Source organism: Gekko japonicus, unplaced genomic scaffold, assembly GCF_001447785.1.
Source record: "Gekko japonicus isolate JY-2015 unplaced genomic scaffold, Gekko_japonicus_V1.1 scaffold776, whole genome shotgun sequence".
Classification (NCBI taxonomy): Eukaryota; Metazoa; Chordata; class Lepidosauria; order Squamata; family Gekkonidae; genus Gekko; species Gekko japonicus.
This window is the reverse complement of record NW_015161428.1, coordinates 290,736-308,095: the sequence shown is the minus strand read 5'-3', so window position 1 is coordinate 308,095 and position 17,360 is coordinate 290,736. Positions and strand designations below refer to the sequence as shown.

The window sequence follows — 17,360 nt, the reverse complement described above, 5'->3', positions numbered from 1 at the left end:
GGAGGAGATTATCAACTTGTCCCTTTCGACAGGGACTTTTCCCAGGGGGGCTAAAGGAGGCCGTGGTGCATCTGCTCTTGAAGAAGCCATCATTAGACCCAGCAGTCTTAGCCAACTACCGTCCAGTGTCTAACTTGCCATTCCTGGGTGAGGTAGTTGAGAGGGCTCTGGCTGAGCCACTTCAGCTGGATTGGGGAGGCACTGCTGTTGCTTTTAGATCTGACGGCAGCATTCAAAACAGCCAGTTAGGATCTACTGGCCCACTGCCTCGCCAACGTGGGGGGGGGAGGGGGGACTGCCGGGGGGGGGGGGGGGGGCGCTACAGAGAGAAGGCACTTGTTGCGGTGGGAGATAGGTGGAAAGGTGGTCTTGTACATATTTGTTTATTTATTTGATTTATATCCCGCCCTCCCCGCATGCGGGCTCAGGGCGGCTTACAACATTGGCACTTGCCAATAAAACCATATAACATTATAAAATGCTACGATGTAGGATTATAAAACATAGAAACATAGAAACATAAGGTGCTATTTAGTAATACAATTCCTATCTGTGGTGGCGTACTGGATATGTCTCCAACTGCTGAATTCAGTTCAGTGTTGTCCTGAGTCACTCCGTGTAATGAGCCAGATGTTGAAACTGAGGGCTGGGCTCGTTGATGGTATTAGTGGGCAGCTCCTTATCGAAAGCCTGGTGGAAGAGCTCCGTCTTGCAGGCCCTGTGGAACTGAGGGTCCAAGGCCATGAAGGCCTCTGCTTGTGACAGCCAATACCGAGATTTGGACCTGGCGACTGATGGACAATTGATGATGATGATGGAGGAGGAGGAGGAGGTTGGATTTATACCCCACCCTTCACTACCAAAGGAGTCTTAGAGCGGCTTACAAACCCCTTTCCCTTCCCCTCCCCACAACAGACACCCTGTGAGGTAGGTGGGGCTGAGAGAGCTCTGACAGAAACTGCTCTTTTTCAAGGACAGCTCTTGTCAGAACTATGGCTTGCCCAAGGTCATCCAGCAGGTGCAAGTGGAGGAGTGGGGAATCAAACCCGGTTCTCCCAGATTAGAGTACGCACCCTTAACCACTACACCAAACTGGAGTGACTGCAGAATGGGTGTATTATGCGTGCACTGCCTTGCTCTCGATGATAACAGAGCTGCGGCATTCTGCACAAACTGGAGTCTTCGAGTTGACTTTGAGGGGAGACTTATGTAGAGTGCATTATATTAGTCTGGTCTCAACGTCACCACAGCCTGGATCTAGGTGACCACGTTTTTTCTTCTTCAGAGGAGAATTCCTTCATATGAGCTCCCACCTCTATTCTGAACCTAGACTCTAGAGACACGGGTTTGCCGCTCCGGCCACAACTGGGTCTGACAACAAATGGAGTGAGGCACAGGGAGGGGAAAACAAACCTGACCCAAAAACTGGAATCAAGAACCAAAAGGGTGAGAAGAAAGTCTAATAAAGGGCCAATACTAAAAACCTAGTCGAAACTTATAATATACAAAAATACAAGTATTTATTAGAAAGACAGTTAAATATTGGACCAGGAAGAGGAAGACATTCACTTATGGGTTATCTTATTGCAATATGTATTTAAGTTATGTGTACCTCAATATTGTTTGACCTCTGAAGAAGGCCCCAATAGGGCAGAAACGCATCAGGCCATGTGTATTGCCCCCTGTGTTTAGGCTATCCTTTTTATGAGGCTTTCACTGGGCCATTATGTATGTTTTTAACTGCTTTTCTAATAAATACTTGTATTTTTGTGTACTATAAGTTTTAACTTGATTTTTAATATTGGCGAAGAAGAATACCCCGCCCTTCACTACCCAAAGGAGTCTCAGAGCGGCTTACAAACTCCTTTCCCTTCCCCTCCCCACAACAGACACCCTGTGAGCAATGTTCCCTCTAAGCCGTGGAGTCTTGTGAGCAAAAATTTTACTTTGTGCGCTACTGGCATTAAAGTTGTGAGTGAGCAATTTGGCTACTGCATAAATTAGTTTGCTCGGGAGCCATCCTTCCTGAGCTGAGACAAAAATGTTGGAGCTGGAGGCTAAAAAACGGCGAGCTCGCTCACACTAACCCAGCTTAGAGGGAACACTGCCTGTGAGGTAGGTGGGGCTGAGGGAGCTCTGACAGAAACTGCTCCTTTTCAAGAACAGCTCTTATCAGAGCTATGGCTTGCCCAAGGTCATCCAGGCAGGTGCAAGTGGAGGAGTGGGGAATCAAACCCAGTTCTCCCAGATTAGAGTCCGCGCACTTAACCACTACACCAAACTAGACTTTCCTCTGACAACAAACAGAGCCTGAAAGTTGTCTAATTTGTACTGAGAGCGAGCGAAAGACAGCCTGGATTCACAGAGCCCACAAACTAGCTCTGCCCGACGCAAGGAGCCCTTGGGCTTGCGTTTATCTAACAGCCGCACCTCCGCCCACACCCCCTGCCATATGGCAAGCTACTCAGGAGCCCAGAGGGCTTTCAAAAGCAGGTCTGCATATGTCGTGGGTTGTCACATGACATGAAAGCAAGACACACACAAAACAACCCCACTGGGCAAGCAACTGGGGGATCGCCTAAATCAGTTCTTTGGATCCCAGCCCTCATCCGGGAGAATCACCTGGGGTGTTTACCACCAAGCAAAGAGTATGTACAGGCAAGTTCCGTTATGAGAAGCCGGCACTGAGGAGGAGGAGAGGACCAGACCCAAGGCATTTGCTGACGAGAACAGCCCTCTGCTGCTGTTTGAAGCAGCCAGGTGGTATTTTTCCTAGAGTTATTTTAAGGACTGCTTGTTTCGCTGCATTTGGAATTGCCCGTCCAATGGCAAACAGGGTGCAGTGATACAGCTCATGCCAGAAACAGGGGCATTTCTCCCCCCCCCCATTTTAAAATAGCAACATTTTAAACTTTTAATTGTAGATATGCGTCGGACTCCGGCGGCGTCCGAAGAGCTCTCTCCTCGACCAGGGTTCCTTTAGTGGGCCTTGCCTTGGGGGAAGAACCTCAGAAGAGAGCAATGAGGGGAGCGGGGTTACAGCACCTTCTTCCACTCCTGCCGGTAACCTCTCCCTGGCTGCCTTCGGTGAGGTCTGGCTCTTCTAGGGTGCACCTTTTAAAGGGCTGCCTGGAGGTGGGACAACTTCGGCCTCACCCACTCCTTCCATCCTGGGGGATGGGCTTACAGGAGTGGCGGATCCTAGGTCCAATGGGCAGCTGCCTACCTGGGATCCCATTTCCCCTGCCCCTCCCCCATGGGAAGCCCTATAGGGCTTCTCCTCTGGCCCCTGCCTGCCTAAGGAGGCCACTGCATCCTGTTCCCGGCCTCACTCTTCCAAAGAAGCCTTCCTGACTCCCACGACTCATGAGGGAATGGGCCAATGCCTGTGGTGGGTTCTGCTGTTCTTCTGCCACCCTTGTGCCAGTTTGGTGTAGTGGTCAGGACGCAGACTCCAATCTGGGAGAACCAGGTTTGATTCCCCACTCCTCCACATGAAGCCAGGTGGGTGACCTTGGGCAAGCCACAGTTCTCTCGGAGCTGATCTCTCAAGAGCAGTCCTCGAAAGAGCTCTCTCGGCCCCGCCTACCTCACAGGGTGTCTGTTGTGGGGAGGGGGAGGGAAAGGCGTTTGTAAGCTGCTCTGAGACTCCATTGGGTAGTGAAGGGCGGGGTATAAATCTAAACTCTTCTCTCTCTTCTTCTTCTTCTTGCCTCGTGCCTCAGCTGCTGGCCCTCAGAGGTGGCAGTTGGTCAGCCTCCAGCCTGCCCAGCACCTCTGGGCATCGTGGCAAACTGGGAAGCTGCTCCGGTGCTGTCCTACTGGGCTTCTGCAGTCTTCCCTAGATGTCTCCCCTGGCATGATCTGGAGGCTCCTGTCTCCTTGGAGGGAAGTGCAGAGATGGGAGGTCTGGCCCTGGACAATGTGGTTTTTGCTCATTCTGTTTTTAAAACAGGCCCTTCCTCAAACCATCCTGAAACAGCCGGCTGCCGCAGCACTGCTGCCGAGGGACGGCCAATCCTCTGGCTGTCTGGCCCTAGAGATCTTTGGTTGTTGCAATAAGGCAGAGGTACTCTGTACCTGCTCAGAGGCACCCTGAACTCCCAGAATATGCATGAGATAGAATGAGAGACCACATTTGTGCTGAAGCAGCTGATAGGCTCCCCCGCACTGAGTAAAATACCAGATGAAAACAGGATAAGAGGTGCAGTTTCCACGGCACGGAGGACAAGGAAAGAGCAGAACGGGAGCAATTATAGAGCTGCAGAATTGCTCTGACTGGACAGTAAAGCTGAAATTGACAAGAGAGACAGAGATGATGATTCAAAGGGTCACAGGATTACTCAGAAGAAAACCGCGCCTATGAACAGACTTCAAAAGCACATCTTGCAGGCTGGCACCTTCTGAAAACAGACTGATCCTGTCCATATTTATTCAAAAATAAACCCCCTTCATTTCAATGGATCTTACTTCCAACGCTGTTTATTAAAATATTTGTGTTAAAACGTAAGAAGAGTCCTGCTGGATCAGACCCACGGTCCATCTAGTCCAGCATTATGTCTGGAGCACCTGCAAAGGGGCGTAGAGGTCTCTGAACGTGGAGGTTCCCCTCAGCCACCATGGCTAGGAGCCACTGATAGAGCGTGTCCAGAAGAGGGCAACCAGGATAGTGAGAGCGCTGGAATCCAAGTCTTACGAGGAAAGGCTGAAAGAGTTGGGTATGTTTAGCCTGGGAAAGAGAAGGCTTAGAGGGGACACGATTGCAGTCTTCCAATATCCAAAGGGCTGTCATGTAGAAGATGGAGCGGATCTATTTTCTCTTGCTCCGGATTGCAAGACTAGATCTAATGGGTGGAAATTACAACGGGGTCATTACCGGCTAAATATCAGGAGAAACTTCCTAACTGTCAGAGTGGTTGAGCAGTGGAACAGACTGCCTCGGGAGGTGGTAGATGCTCCTTCGCTGGACGTTTTCAAGCGGAGGCTGGACGACCATCTGTCGCACCAAGATGACAGAGCATCACTTGCCCCAGAGTCCCTATCTATACCTTGTGGCTAATAGCCACTGATGGACCTCTGCTCCATATGCTTATCTAATTCCCTTTTGAAGCCGTCCATGCTTGTAGCTGCCACCACTTCCTGTGGCAGTGAATTCCAAGTGTTAATCACTCTTTGGGTGAAGAAGTACTTCCTTTTATCCGTTCTAACCCGACCGCTCAGCAATTTCATGGAGTGCCCACGGGTTCTTGTATTGTGAGAAAGGGAGAAAAGTACCTCTTTCTCTACCTGCTCTTTCCCATGCATAATCTTATAAACCTCAATCATGTCACCCCTCAGTCGTCGTTTCTCCAAGCTAAAGAGCCCTAAGCGCCTTAACCGTTCCTCATAGGGAAAGTGTTCCAACCCTTTTATCATTCGAGTTGCTCTTTTCTGCACTTTTTCCAAAGCTATAATATCCTTTTTAAGGTGTGGTGACCAGAATTGCACACAGTATTCCAGATGAGGTCGCACCATTGATTTATATAGCGGCATTATGATATTGGCTGATCTGTTTACAATACCCTTCCTAATAATCCCCAGCATAGCATTGGCCTTCTTTATTGCAGTCACACACTGTCTCGACATTTTCAGTGAGTTATCTACTACAACTCCAAGATCTCTCTCTTGATCTGTCTCTGCCAGTTCAGACCCCATCAACGTGTATTTATAGTTAGGATTTTTGGCTCCAATGTGCATCACCTTGCACTTGGCCACATTGAACCCCATTTGCCATGTTGACGCCCACTCGCCCAACTTTGACAGATCCCTTTGGAGTGCCTCACAATCCTCACTGGTTTTCACCACCCTGAACAACTTCGTATCATCCGCAAATTTAGCCACTTCACTGCTTACTCCCAACTCCAAATCATTAATGAACAAGTTAAAAAGCAGTGGACCAAGTACTGATCCCTGTGGTACCCCACTGCTTACACCCCTCCACTGGGAGAACTGCCCATTTATACTCACTCTCTGTTTTCTATTAATTAGCCAGTTTTTGATCCATAAAAGGACTTGTCCTTTTATCCCATGATTTTTGAGCTTGCTTAGGAGCCTTTGATGAGGAACTTTATCAAAAGCTTTCTGGAAGTCAAGGTAAACAATATCTATTGGATCCCCCTTGTCCACATGTTTGTTCACCCCCTCAAAGAACATTAACAGGTTAGTGAGACAAGATCTTCCCTTACAGAACCCATGTTGAGTCTGCCTCAATAGGTTTTGTTCATCTATGTGCCTACTAATTCTTTCCTTAATAATGGTTTCCACCAATTTACCCGGTATCGACGTCAGACTGACAGGCCTGTAATTTCCCGGATCTCCTCTGGAACCCTTTTTAAAGATGGGAGTGACATTAGCTACCTTCCAGTCCTCAGGAATGGAGGCTGATTTTAAGGAGAGATTACATATTTTTGTCAGGAGATCCACAAGTTCACAATTGAGTTCTTTCAGAACTCTTGGATGTATGCCATCTGGGCCTGGTGATTTATCAGTTTTTAAGTTGTTTATCAGTTTTAGGACCTCCTCTCTCGTCACCTCAATCTGACTCAGGTCTTTCAACACCCCTCCCGAACTCAGCGGCTCTGGAGTGGGCAAGCACCTCTCATCTTCCACAGTGAAGACGGAGGCAAAAAATGCATTTAGCTTCTCAGCCATTTCCCTATCATCCTTCAGTACTCCTTTTACCCCTTGGTCATCCAAGGGCCCCACTGCCTCCCTGGCTGGTTTCCTGTTTCTAATGTATTTGAAGAAAGTTTTATTGTTGGTCTTTACATTTTTTGCTATATGCTCCTCATATTCCCTTTTTGCCTGCCTGACCACAGACTTGCATTTTATTTGCCATAGCCTGTGTTCTGTTTTATCAGCCTCACTGTGACTAGCTTTCCACCGCTTAAAGGAATCCTTTTTACCTTTTACAGCTTCCATTACTTTGTTTGTTAACCATGTAGGCTTTTTCTTATACCTGTTTGTGCCTTTCCTAACCTGCGGAATATATTTTATTTGAGCTTCTAGAATTGTAGTTTTAAACAGTTTCCAAGCTTCCCCAATGGTTTTGACCCTTTCTACTTTTCCCTTCAGTTTCCTCCCCACATGTCCCCTCATATCAGAAAAATTACCCCTTTTAAAGTTAAAAGTGGTTGTGTGAGTCTTTTTGGCCAATTCCCTATTTGTACAAATGTTGAACTCAACAACATTATGATCACTGTTCCCAAGTGGTGCAATCACTTTTACATCTCTCACCAGGTCTTGAGTGTTACTTAGGACCAAATCAAGGATCGCCTCTCCCCTGGTAGGTTCCATGACCATCTGCTCCATAGCACAGTCATTTAGAGTGTCTAGAAACTCAATCTCTTTCTCTCGACTAGAACACATATTGACCCAATGTTGTAGGGCTGTCTTTCAGCTATGCTCCTGCAGAGTGCAGGGGGTTGGACTTAAGGTCCCTTCCAACTCTAACATTCTGTGATTCTATGACTGATCCTCCATGAATCTATGCCTGTGGCCATCACTACATCCTCTGGCAGTGAATCCCACATTTTAATCACTCCCTGCGGAATGAAGTAATTCCTTCTTGTCTGTCCTGCATCTACTGCCCATCAGCTTCACTGGATGCCCTTGAGACCTAGTATTTTGGGGAAAGGCTGCAAATAATCATGCAGGGTCGTATAATCATACTAGCCATGCATTCTTCCTTTTGGAAATAAAATCATGAAGGCTACGATCCAATTCAGGCCTACCACTCAAAGTCGGAATATATGCCCTGTGGCAGGAGTGAACTACGCACGAATGAAACACAGGCTGATTCTGCACTGGGTTTTCCCTCTGCTGTTTTACAAAACCCACCTTGGAACAGAAATTCCCCTCTGCATTGCATGCTGCTTTCACTGCCTTTGATCATTGGATTTTACGGTAGCCTCCATGCTCCATGCTGCTTTTGCTTTCTTTGATCATCGGATTTTATGGTAGCTTTCACGCTCCATGCTGCTTTTGCTTTCTTTGATCATCAGATTTTATGGTACCTTCTGCATAGATTTATGGCTGTTTTGTGGGCGTTCAGGGGTGACCTTGCACTCTGTACAGCGTTGCCCCGAGGTATTTGAATGTGGTTTTGAGCTGCACTTTTTCCTCCCAGTTGAGAAAATGTGGAGTGAGTGCTAGATGCAGCACCGCCCACAGAGAAAGGCCTGCCTGTGCTTAGAACTGAGCAGAAGCAGATCTCTGCTACAGGATTCAAGAGACACACATTTAAACAAATAAGGGATTTGTCTCCACAGTGAAAAACCAGGGTAGGCAGGATACAAACTCAAGATGCGTTTTCCGTTTCACTCCAAGTACGCCAGGAACAACACGTAAAGGGATGTGTACCTGGAAGAACCCTTAGCCAAAGCCATACTTCTGAGAACTGCTGCCTGAACTTCCATGTGTCAACCCAGATGCAAGAGAGGTCTATAGAGCAGTGTTCCTTCCAAGCTGAGTTAGTGTGAGCTAGCTCACAGTTCTTTAGCCTCCGGCTCACACTTTTTTGTCTTCGCTCAGGAAGGAGGGCTCCAGAGCAAACTAATTTATACAGTAGCCAAACGGCTTTCTCACAACTTTAATGCCAGTAGCTCACAAAGTAGAATTTTTGCTCATAAGACTCCACAGCTTAGAGGGAGCGTAGCTACAGAGTAAAAAGTTGCATGATAAAATGTATGCAAAATTTTGGAAGAAACATAAACATGAACCAGTGGGAAAATTTATGGACAAAAGAAATCAAATTTACAAAATGTCAAATATTGAGGGAGAATTGGTATAAAATGTTTTATAGGTGGTATATAACCCCCAAAGACACCATAAAAACTAACAAAGAATACAGCTGCATGTGCTGGAAATGTCATAATACAGATGCCACATTCCATCATATGCGGTGGACATGAAAGAAAGCAAGAAAGTATTGGACAGAGATACATGAAGAAATACAAAAGATATTAAAACTTAAGATTGCAATGGACCAAAAAAGAATGCTTCTAAATGTGCTACCAAGCAACATCTCACAAACACATAGTAAATTATTTAAGTATATGGAGACAACTGCAAGAGTAATATTTGCAGCAAAATGGAAGGCAGAAAGAAGCCCAGATCTGAAGGAACGGAAGGATAAATTATAAGAATATGTGATAATGGCAAAATTAACAGCTTACACACTTAATAAACCAGTTTCAGAATTCCAAGAAAAATGGAAAGTATTTTTTGATTATTTAGCTGATAATCAGGAACAAATTTAAGTCAAGACATATATTAAGAAAAGTGCCAGGCAATACATGTTTATAATAATAAATTATACAATATGAAGATAACTGGAAAAGACAGAATAAAGATATTTAGAGGCCAAAAATAAGAATAGTTTATATGTATATATATATGTATATGTGTATATATGTATGTATGTATGTATGTATATGTATCTATGTATATATGTATGTATGTATGTATGTTCTAAATAAGTATAATTACATCATATAGATGATATAGGTGATTGTAGTTTATGTTTAAGATATGAGTTGGGTATTGTAGAAGATTGTAGTAGATTACAGATAATAGTAGATGATTATAGATTACTATCTATGGACCTAAATTTTATATATGGTTTGTTTAGAGATTGTTGTAGATTGTACGTTATGTTTTGTTTTTGCGTTATAAACTGATAATTTTAAAAAAGCAATGGGGACATTCCATTTGCGCGCACATACACACACACGCAAAGAACGCACCGGTGGCTCTTCCATCCTTTTGCTGCTGCTAGACTAACCACTCCGGATTTCAGGTGGGGATGGCAGAACAGTCCTGCTCTGGCCTGCAGGCCCTGTTCCACCCTGTCCTGCTGGTTTTTCCCAACACCTGGAGGGCCTTTTCTCCCTTTCAGTTCAACCGCTGCCGCCACTGGACCTTTGCAGGGATTGCCCACTGGGAGGGTCAGGACTCCTAGCTTCCCTTCCACATTCTGAGGCCTTGCCTCTGTGTCTCCCGCTGCCCAGAGTCTGGTGATCACGAGACAGCTTGCTGCTTTGTGCACCACTGGGGGAGTGGCCACTTGCCAACTGACTGCCCTCCCCTTCCTCCCAGTGCTCCTTTTAAAATAGTGTGTTCCAAGATAGTGGAAGTCTATGTGGCACAGAGAACCACTGCCAGGACCAAAACTTATAAAGCATTTATTAAAAAGAAAATGTTCACAAGCATACTTTTAGCACAGCACCAGACTGAGCAAGGGACCCAAAAGAAATTGGTAAAATACAATTCCTCTGTCCCTCCCTCTATACATGCCCTATCTGTTACTAAATATAAGGCAGGCTCCTTAGCTTAGAAAGTTACAGATTTCTACAGGAGTTCCATTACCTTCAAGTCTTTTTCAGGTGTGGCGGCCAGCACATGGCAATGGCCACCTCCCCCAGATTTCAGTTAACAGTGCCTTGAGGGAATCCGCACCCCAGAAACCTCCCTCCTTGCTCCCAGGAGTTTTATCATCTCTCTTTTCCCCACCCACTGATCAAGTCAGGCTAGGTCAAAGAAGCTTTTCTTGAAGTCTCCAGATGTTTCTTCCGGAAGTCCTTCTAGTCTTTTATACCTCCACTCGGGGGGGGGGGGGCCTAGACCATCCTATTGTCTCTAGCTAGACCTATTAGTATTTCTTAAGAGGTAGCTGAGGCGAGGAAAAACTTTTAAAACCTCCTGGTAGTAGAGATTTTACTCAGGTCAGACCTCTACCCCCAAAAATGCATTTCTTCAAACCAGCAGTAGCATAATGGTGAGGTCTGAGGAGGCAAAGAGAAATGGCTGAGGACCAGATCCTAGCTGGAATCAGCCACCACTCCCATGGCAGGGTGCTTGCAGCCCATTCACACGCACCCAACCCAGAGGTTGTTCCCATTTCTGCAGAAACAGAAGAGTATTTCTTGCACTGTTTTTCATAAACTTTCTAAGAAACATGCAAGAAAGCAAAAGACACATGCCGGTCACTTAGAAGCAATTGCCAACTTACTGCTCAGGCACATGAGCAAGGAGTATCTTCCAAGAGACTCGCCTAACATCTGGCTGCCCAACCCCTGGAAAGAGGCATTGCCTGTCTACTTCTGTTTGCATTTTTAAGCAATGTACACAGGGGAGAGTTAACACAAGAAGAGACCTTAAAGAGGGGAGGGTTAAGCCAAATGGTACAATTCTTGAAGGAGCTGCGGTGGCTCAAGTGGTTAAGAAGCTGAACTGCAGGCTGGAAGGTCGGTAGTTCAGCAGTTCGAGACCCGAGTGCTGCATGACGGAGTGAGCTCCCGTCTCTGGTTCCAGCTCCTGCCAACCTAGCAGTTCAAAAGCAAGAAATTGCAAGCAGATAAATAGGTACCGCTTCAGTGGGAAGGTAACAGTGTTCCATTTGTCTCGGCGTTTAGTCATGCCGGCCACATGACCACAGAAACGTATTCGGACAGCGCTGGCTCTTCGGATTGGAAACGGAGATGAGCACCGCCCCCTAGAGTCGGATTCGACTGGCTCTCGAGCAAGGGAAACCTTTTCCTTTACCTTTACACAGGGGAGAGTTAACACAAGAGCCAGTTCTCTGGCAAGGCAGGATACAAATTGAAAATAATAAAGAGGGGAGGGTTAAGCCAAATGGTACAATTCTTGAAGGATCCTTTTATCTGACAAGTAGCAGGGAAAAGCCCCCCAAATTACAAAGTCGAACCACCTCAACTGAATAGAAGCTTTTAAAAGATCCTTTTCCTTCAACGTCTGTGCTATTAGTGACTGAGCAGAGCGAGCCCCATTCAGAAGTAACTGGGCTACAAGGCATTAGGAATTCCTAATGATCAGTGTACTGCTTTAATACGGCAAAGGGAAACCTCAAACAGACCACAAGGACTGCATCCTAACTGCTTTCTCAGGGTCACAAACAGAATTGCTGCACAGATACCAGATACGTTTAAAAACCCTTTCGTACTTCTACATTTGTGCAGTGAATTACTGCAGGCATTCGGAGACTGGCTAATTAACACTAACTTTTTAATGACCCTTGTGGAGAAGCGCCAAGTGAAGGAGGACAAGGATGCTTGTCTGTTTGGGGCTTCGATTCCTGGGCTTTAAGTCAAGACCAAACATACGCACTCTGCTATTCTTACAAGGAAAGGGTTTTTTTTCCCTTTAGCCAGCCCCACCCATTACCCACCACCACCAGAAGAACCAGACCTGCTGTGATGCAATTTCTAGGCCGCCTCTTCTCACAGCATTACTGCAGTACTGTGCTGCTCAAGATGACAGCCGGGCCACAAATAAGCACACAACAATTCCACAATCGTCCGTGTGTGGGGCTTCCCCCACCCCCAGCATCCAACTTTAAGCTTCCCTAATGTGCCGCAGTCTGTGGGGGAACAAGTGCATCCTAAAACACATCACTTGAATCAACACCCCTCTCGCTTTCCCATCAAAGAAAGACCTATTGTGGTCGTAACAGGCTTTGCCTCTCCAGCATCTGAAGACATATACTGGAGGGCAGAGAGACTGCAGGTGGGTTACATTTCTCAATGACTCCGCCATTAGCTCGCCCTTCTAGTGCTGGGCAGCTGGGTAAATGAATCGAGACCATTCTGATAGCGTTCTGAACAGCGGCATCCAGCCAGATCCCGCTATCTGACCAGCACGCAGAGCCCCCTGCTTGGGAACGGAGCAGCATCCGATGCAGTGCAGTCCTCACTGCATAAACAGCCTGATCCCTCCCACCTACTCCCCCCCCCCGCAGATATTTCTTTTCCCCGACAGAGGGGAAGCACCGGCGATAAAAGCTTATGAAATGCAAGTCTCTGCCAAGTATTTATCACCCAACAAATCTCTTCAGGATTCGTCAATCCGGCTGGCCCTTGTCCTGTTAACACCGCAACCGACTCCGCAAAAGCAGTTGTCCTAAAAAATAATAAGGATCAAGAAGACACAGGGCCGTTCAACAAATAGTGGGAAATTGAGCAGTACAACCAGGGGAAATGGGAAGCCAAGGGCGGGACAACTGCTTTTGCGGAATCGGTCTGCGTCTAAGAGAAAGAACTTGCCTGGCTGATGCCGAGGAAAAGCCATTTCTATGAAGAACATTAAAAAGTGAGCCCTTTATTTCCGACCGCCACCAGTACACTCTGCTGCAGTATTCTTAAGGGTGGGGGGAGCCTCTCGAACAATTCTGTACAGGACCCACAGAGAGGGACTGATTCAGGGGGGTGGGGTTTCCACAAGGGGGAGAGAGCTATAAAATATTTCACAGGTAAAGGCACCCACAATCTAAGGCATCAGAAAAGATGCTAGAGTTACTTGATACACTTGTGGTACCAGCCATACAGACTGAATAGAAGACAGCTGGCAGCAAAGAGAGAATAGTGAAAGATCCTAAAAAGGAGAAATGGATATAGAAATAAAAAGGTCAACACTTAAGTGCAAAGGGCCCTGAAACTGATCGCACTGGGGGGGAAATAGGAAAGAGAATGGGGATAGCAGAACTGGTATGGCAGAGCTAGAGAATCTTTAACACGGTAGAGCAACAGGGAGACGTATTTCAAATTCCCTGGAGTCAGGACCAAAAGTACTTAGGGGTCTGGGACCCCCGAACAACGTGCTGGTGTATTTCTTCCTTCCTCCCACCCCCCACAAAAACAGACACAGCAATGATCTACATCGCAAGAAGGCTGTAGTATTCACAAGACAAGAGGCTTTGCACCCAGGACAAGACATTGGCATTTAAATATGTCACAAAGCAAGATAAAAAAGCAACTGTCACTGGAATCTTCTACGAGGATCATCAACCAGATAGGATATATAAAGTTATAAAGCCAGGACTCCCAAGGGAGGACAGGGAGAAAGTGGGGAAGGGATGGAAGCTATCTGAAGAGGAACCAGTAAACAGAGATGCTTCTGAAAGGCTGGGGAACAGAGCTCCCTCTGCTGTGGTGCTGTGCAGTAGGGCCACCACTAGAGCAAAGATTTGGGGGTAGGGGCAGAGAGATGGTTTACTAGGCAGATGAATACTAGGCGAGAACAGAGGTGACTCAGCCACTGGTCCTGCAGCAGTAAGTGATTCACTCCTACAAGACGGAACAGAAAGGGCACCCTGCTATGTTTTTAGACTGTAAGCTACCTGGGGCAGGGAACCATCTTTCTGTCTCTTACTTTGTAAAGCACCTTGCTGTGCCAACAGTGTGATATCAATGATAAATAAAGCAGAGAACAGGTCTGTCAGTGTAACCTAGGGGTGGCAGCCTCCAGGTGGGACCTGGGGATCCCCTGGAGTTACGGCTCATATCCAGACTGCAGAGATCAGGGGGGGCCCTGGAGAAAGGGATGCTTTGGAGGGTGGACTCTGTGGCAAATCTCCAGGAGTCTCCCAACTTGGATTTGGCAACCCTTACCCCCCATCTCCCGCTGGTGGCCAGGGGGGACCTGGCAACCTGAGTGCAACCATTTCGTTCAACCCACCCATCCACAGCAGCCTCACAGCAAACGGGCAGATCTGGGATGTTGCCAGCATTGGCATCAATTCCGAGTCAGCAGGAAAACCTGTCAGATAGCTGTCACACTTCACACCGAATTAACTCTGAAAAATGCTGCAACATGTGAGACGGAATACAGGTAGGTGCCCACAACCAACATTCAGGATTAGAGGAGGGGGATAAATTAAGGCACACCATCAAGATACATAAAGGCCTGTGGGCTTTCTGGGGTGAGAAAGCAGAAAAGAGCAAGAGTCCAGGAGCACCTTAAAGAAGAATACAGCATGGGAAGAGAAATTGACTTTGTTACACATACTGAGGGAAATTTAATTATTAATTTGCTTGAAATGAAGGAGGGAAAAACAATTGTAAAATGAGATGCCACTGTTCTCTGAAATTTGTATTTAAGTTAACTAGTGATTCTCCTGGAATGCTCTTTATATAGTCAGATTTGATGGTTTGTTAACACAATCGATGATGATGATGGACCACTCTCAATGTTAAGAAAAACAATTTCTACACTGTTAAGCTAATATTTTTATAAGCAGTATATGACCTCCAACTCTTGGGTTTTTAGTGGGTTTTCTTTCCTTTCTCCTATAGTTTGTAGATCCCATTCCTAATTTCATTGTAGTTTTTAGAAAATGCAAATAAAAAATCCCCTACAGAGGGGGGCTTTCACGAGTCACGGCTCACTTCTTCAGATACGAAATCTCCTCCCCTGCCACAAATTTTGTGAGTCTTCCAGGTGCTCCTGGACTCTTGCTCTTTCCTGCTGCCACAGACAGATGAACACGGCGAACCGTTCTTGATCTATCTCCTTGAGTAAGAAAGGCAGGACTGTTAAGAAAATAATGGGCAACGTTTCTACTAAGCACTTTCAGGGTTGATCTTTTTTGCCAATCTCAGGCCACACCAAATGCAGCCTCTCAATGTGTGTGTGTCTCCTATACAGGACAATGCCAGTGCCTTCATTTATGGATGCGTTCAGCTCTGAACTGCTAGGTTGGCAGGAGCTGGAACTAGAGACGGGAGCTCACTCTGTCATGCGGCAACTCGGGTCTCAAAAGCAAGAAACTTGCAAGAAATTGCAAGTAGATAAATAGGTGCCACTTCAGTGGGAAGGTCACAGCGTTCCGTGCGCCTTGGTGTTTAGTCATGCCGGCCACATGACCACGGAGATGTCTTCGGACAGCGCTGGCTCTTCGGCTTTGAAACGGAGATGAGCACCGCAACCCTAGAGTCGGATTCGACTGGTTTTCGAGCAAGGGAACCTTTACCTTTTTTTTCCAGCTCTGAAAGATCAACTGCTTCTCCTTTTGGGGAAAGCAAAACCCTCTCCATTGGTCCTGGACAGATATTTTTAGAGAGAAAATGTGCACCCCACCTGGTTCCCAGCACACCCTGTCCCTTGAATAAACGGTTAAAGTTTGGAAAGAGGCAGCTGATGCTTTTCACGGTACTGAGACCAATAAAACAACATCCCACAAAGGCTCAGTTGGAGGGTCAGGAATTTGTCGTCCCTCTCCCCAGCAGCTGGCCACCCCGCCTCCCCAGAAACCTGCTGCGAGCGGCTCACAACCGAAGCCAAAAGCAACTAGAAATGAGGCTGAAACAGATCCAGGTGTGGCAGCCGCGTTGGTCCGAAGCAGCAGATCAAATTTAGAGTCCAGCAGTGGCCCCTTCAAGACCAACGAAGGCTTTTTCAAGGTATGAGGTTTCGTGTGCAAGGCGCCCTTCTTCAAATACAATGTATTTTTCAATGTATTTGAAACAGAGAAAGCTCATGCCTAGAATAAGCCTTCGCAGGCCTCGAAGGTGCCTCTGCTGGACTCTAAATCTGTTCTACGCCTGAAACAATAAATCAAGGAAATCTTGCCGCACAGGTCCACTCTGGAGTAAGCCAGCCCCCCACCCCATCCCCCGTAGCCAATGGTCGGTGTGCGGGGAGCTGGGCTGGAGTGCGGCAGAACCGCGGTTGCGAGGGGAGCCCAACCTTGGAAAGCCCTCACAACAACCCTGCGAGGTAGGGTAGGGTAGCCTGACCACTCGGGGTTGAGGGGAAACCCTCGGGGAGGACGAAGGGGAGCGAGAGAGTCCCCCGCCCGCCTGCCTCCCCTCCGCCTGTCACTCAGTTGCTGGACCGTCCACTCACCCGGCCCGCCATCTTCTCCCGCCGCTGCCGAACGAGGGACCGACTGACGAAGGATGCGGAGAGCGCGCGCGAGGAGCCCGGACGTGTGACGCTGGCGCTCGCGCGCTCTCGGCCCCGCCCCTCCCCCTCCTCCCACTTCCGCTCTCCTCTGGCTCTGAGTTGGAGGGGTGACGCTACTTCCGGTTACCGCTGAGCGAAGAACTGACGCCGGAAAGGGAGGGCGTCTGGCAGCGTCAGTCAAGGAGAGCGTCACTTCCTACTGTAGAGAATGGCCCAGGAATGGTTGTCAGTGTTACTGTTCCCTCTAAGCTGAGTTAGTGTGAGCTAGCTCACAGGTTTTTAGCCTCTGGCTCACGTATTTTTGTCTTAGCTCAGGATGGGATGGCTCCAGAGCAGGCTAATCTATGCAGCAGCCAAATCACTTGCTCACAATTGTAGTGCCAGGAGCTCACAAAGTAGAATTTTTGCTCACAAGACTCCACAGCTTAGAGGGAACATTGGTCAGTGTTGGCCTATAGTAGTAGATTCCAGTGTATTCAGTATATACATATATATAGCGTGTGTGTGTGTATATATATATATATATATGGTGTGAACTTTTTTCAGTGTGTGTATATAGACAGATATATAGAGTGTGTGTGTGTGTGTGTATGTATATGTATATATTTGTGTGTGTGTGT

General features: G+C 47.1%; 1 protein-coding gene across 2 annotated transcripts in view; it reads right to left on the bottom strand.

Moving 5' to 3' along the window:
• Positions 1-16,777, bottom strand: part of NSF (N-ethylmaleimide sensitive factor) — a 147,653-nt gene extending 130,876 nt beyond the window's left edge. For both annotated transcript variants that reach the window (XM_015428946.1, XM_015428948.1), the window contains exon 1: positions 16,681-16,777. In XM_015428946.1, coding sequence (XP_015284432.1) covers positions 16,681-16,692 — 12 coding nt within the window. In that variant the 5' untranslated portion in view covers positions 16,693-16,777. The remainder of the gene's footprint in view (positions 1-16,680) is intronic.
• Positions 16,778-17,360: the final 583 nt, after the last annotated feature.